Here is a 4350-nt window from a genome sequence, read left to right as displayed (position 1 = left end):
CTAACTGCTGCGCCCGCAAATAACATTGGTAACGCGATCACGCTACCGACGAACTGCTGTGTCTGCAACTTACGCCTGTTGCTATGGTGCAGCGGAGCCGCCGGACGTTGGATAAGCGACCGCCGACTTAGCACGGCTCATATTTCGGCAACTTGGCCGACTGCTATGCGGAGTCGCCCCTCACCCTGCCCCAGCAGCGAACGCTGCCTGCGATTCTGGAACCGTAGCTCTGATGGGAACCAGGCCCGGTCCCAGTCTTTAGTCTTTTACGGACACACAACCGAGGCACTAGCTGATCACTAATCTGAACCTTAAAGAATCTAAAATAAAGTTAACTATAAAGCTGAATCCTGTCGACTATTACTGTGGAGTAACACAGCATGTTAGCTGTTACATCGAGGTGAGGTATTCGGCAACGAAAGCCGAAAGCCCCGGTGCAAGTATGACTTGCGTTAACTGGCGCCCGAACAGGGACCGGCAATGCCCGGCCGATAAAAATGACACGAATAAAAAATTGTGAAAATTTGTGCGCAAAAAATGTGGTGTGCATAAGTCAGATTAAGATCTGAAATTCATAAAGAAAAAAGAAGCGTTGCGTGAGCTGTGAATAAAATGATAAAATAGCAATTACCCGCTGCCGGGGGGAATTACGCCCATCCCGGGGAGCAACAAATATTGCATAATTCAATAAAAGGTGTAAAAATTATAAAATAAAAATGTAAACCTATGTTGCGCCAAGACATAATCTAAAATAATAAAACAACGACCCGCCACCGGAGGACGCCACGTCGTCCATGCCGAGCGCAAAAGTTGTACGATGCCTATAACGTAACTAAAATACAATCAACCCACTGCGGCGGTACGGCTTGTGAAAAAAAAAAAAAAATGTTTTTTTTTTCCCTAAATTGCCAATTCGCGAGTGCAAAAGATTGTGTGGGATAAACCAATAATTAACCGTTGCAGCAGTTTACCTGCGGCAAACAAAGTAATACGAGCGCCCAGCGCGATAAAGTGGTGTGTGGCAGCTTGTTGGATAGACGTTAAGTGGTGTGCAATGCACCCAAAAAAAACCGCCCAACAAGTTGTGTGGCGGCCGTACCTTAGTAGGCAAACAGCCAAAAGGGATACTACGGAACCACCGTGCCCAGTGCCGAAGTAAATTAGAGGCCATCAATAAAAGCCTGTAACAGCACGCACGCAAGAAAAAAATATTATAAAAATGCGTAGCGCATACGCAACATAGAATATCAAAATACACTACAAAAATTGTATAAACACATGCACAACACAACAATTCAAAAGAAAATAAATATAATACAATTTCCTCAATTTCCCGAGATAGAATGAATAGAATACAAATTCTCTTGTACAACACACTAAGTCACCTTTTTTTACTTATCCCAATAGAATATTCATACTGTAAGGGTACAACCTATAACGACGATAACCAATAAAGAGCATACAAGGGTGAGTGAAATATTTCATTAAATTTTATTGCCACATTTGCTAGATTCAGTAAAATAAAAAAATATAAAGAAAAAGCACGAATTTTCAAAGAAAAACAGATATTCTTTTTTATCAGGTTAAAACCGTTGTCTCACATTTCCGTAAATTAGTAACGAATTCTATTACCCTAAATACTTCCTGCATCTTTCCAACGCAAACTAGAAATCGAAATGGAAGAGACCCTGCGTGCTCTTAGCGAGTCTCTCAATGCCTTGACCAACGTGGTGACAGGCATTAAGGAAGATGTTAGGAAGAATAATGATAGGTTGGCTATTTTAGAGCAGGAGCGCGGGAACGCTAACCCTACGATCGATCAACCGCAACCCCTGGTGCGCGCACGCACCGAATATGAGCTAAAAGAGATATCGGTCCTCCCTGACTGCGTCAAAGAACTGCAAGCGTTCGAAGGACGGCAGGAGGCTTACCTGTCTTGGATAAATAGGGCACAATCAATATTGACCGACTATGACTTGATTAAAACCAGACCCCTGTATAGGGCAATTGTCTTGCATATTAGACAGAAAATAAGGGGACACGCCGACATGGCCTTGGCGGCCTATGGCGTCCAAGACGACGATTGGGACGACATAAAACGAGTCTTGGCGCTGCATTATGCAGACAAACGAGACTTACGTACGCTTGAGCATGAGCTCGGCGTTATGTCTCAAGGTTCTAGACCACTAGATAGATTCTATATGGACGTTAATGGCCATCTCTCGTTGATCTTAAATAATTTGAAGGCCAGAAACCACCCTCGTGAAGTAGTCAACGCTTTGATAGAAACCTACAGATACAAGGCTTTGGATGTTTTTATCCGAGGAGTGGGGGGAGATTGTTCCAAACACTTGTCCGCAGCCCCAAGAATCTACCAGAGGCGTACTCTTTTTGTATGGGATTGCAGAATGTAATGTCGAGGAATTCCGCAGCTCAGAACTATCAACCGTCAGGTGCCCCAAGATTCGCAGGCCCATTTCAACATCAGGCCAGGCCACCGTTCCGAACCCCTTTTTCTCCTGGTTCAGGCAGATTTTCACAAAACTCCTACAGAACTCAGGGTCCTAGACAGGCCATTAAAATGGAATCCAATCGGTCGGGTCATTCTTACCAATCAGGATACAGTGGTCGCCAAGAAGAAGGCTCCGGTATTAAAAGAATGTCCGAAGGCAACAACCCATTCCGAAAGGCACAAAGATTGTACCACATGGAATTGGCACCACCCCCGCTAGCCCCGGCGGCTAGTGAGGATAACCAAGGCCGTTCACACGAGGGTTATTATTTTTTTTTTTTTTTTTTTTTTTTTGTATAGGTGTTCCGTTTAATTTCAGTACTGGTGTTCCCATTTTCGGTCTTTGTTGTTTTTCGATATCTTAGCAAAAATGCATACTAATTTGTAGGTGTTGCTATCAAATTATTATTTTAATTACAATAGGTGGCGCAATTCAATTGTTAGCTCGCTGTGATTAAACAATAAACATACAATAAAGTCGAATCCATGAGCGCTCCGGTAAAAAGAAATTAGATATAAAATCGCACTGATCGAAGACAGGCATTTTTGTCAGCGTTTTTAAACATAAATTTAAGACTTTCAAAATTGTAACTAAGCATCTGATAAATATGTATATGTGTGTAGAAGGTATGCATGAGTATAGGTTCCGTTTTGTTGGGGGGATCCATCTAGCATTTCTCCTCCTCCAGACCGTGTTTGAAGAACATGAGCACGGGCACGCTGTCGCCGTTGATTTCGCGGTATTCCACCAAGGCCACCATGCCGTCGCAGTCCATGGATTCGCCGGTGAAGAACTGCAGCTCCTTGAAGCGGCCGAGGATGTCCTTCATGGCCTTGTTCATGTTGGTCTTGAAGATGTCGACCTGGTCGGGCGACTTCTCCTCCAGCTTGGCCAGCACCTTCTTCATGTAGTCCTTCAGGTAGAGGGTGTACGACTTCTTGTCGCCGAAGGCGAAGCACTCCGTCAGTCGGTGGTTAAGCACAACATCCACGCCAGACTCCGAGGTGATATCGGTGCCCTCGTCGGCCTCCTCGGCGGATGCGTTGGCGCCCTCTAGCCTGATATCGTCACCCTGGCGGGTGATCAGCTTGCCGTACACCTCGTAGATCACATCATCCACCAGCTTCATCTTGTAGGTGTCGGTGAACATCTCGTCCCCGGTGATGATATCCTTGTAGATCTTCATGGTGTTTGGGTTGTGTGGAGTCTGAAGATGGCGTCTAAATCGCTGGCGAAAATGCAACTACAACTGCACCGGACCGGGAACACTGCGAAACGACCTGCCACGCGCTCACTCGAACAGCGAAAAAAAAGATGATGATGATGACGAGTCTCAAGTTGTCGAGGGAACCAACAATTATCCTCCGCAGGAAGATGCGGAAGGTACAGATGCTCCACATAACCTTGTGACTGAGGGAGGGGCAAATTTGATGGCCAACGCCTCTCCAGTGTACCGTACTTAGAGTATGCGACGGAGAGGGGAGAAAGGCTAAAGTTTTTGATCGACACGGGGGCGAACAAAAACTTTATTAGCCGAAAACTTGCAGCCGGTTGTACCACAGTCCGTAAACCCTTCTCCGTACGGTCCGCTGCAGGTAACATCATGATAACGCACCGCCTAGTTGGTAAATTCTTCAAACCACTAGGAAACGACTCGGACATTACCTTTTTCGTACTACCAAATTTACATTCTTTTGATGGTATCATTGGCGATGATACTCTCAAAGACTTAAAAGCCATAGTGGTAGGAAAAACAATTGTTTGATAATAACCCCAGGAATTAAAATCCCTCTTTTGGCGAGAGCTTCACTAAACGTTAACCCGTTACTCGCCGCCG

General features: G+C 45.1%; 1 protein-coding gene across 1 annotated transcript; it reads right to left on the bottom strand.

Moving 5' to 3' along the window:
• Positions 1-2893: 2893 nt before the first annotated feature.
• On the bottom strand, positions 2894-3832 carry LOC120285394 (translationally-controlled tumor protein homolog). The gene has a single exon (XM_039298122.2). The coding sequence runs from the start codon at positions 3697-3699 to the stop codon at positions 3181-3183; it is 519 nt and encodes a 172-aa protein (XP_039154056.1). The 5' UTR covers positions 3700-3832; the 3' UTR covers positions 2894-3180.
• Positions 3833-4350: the final 518 nt, after the last annotated feature.

This window comes from Drosophila simulans, chromosome X (genome assembly GCF_016746395.2).
Source record: "Drosophila simulans strain w501 chromosome X, Prin_Dsim_3.1, whole genome shotgun sequence".
Lineage (NCBI taxonomy): Eukaryota > Metazoa > Arthropoda > Insecta > Diptera > Drosophilidae > Drosophila > Drosophila simulans.
This window is presented reverse-complemented; position numbering and strand designations above follow the sequence as displayed.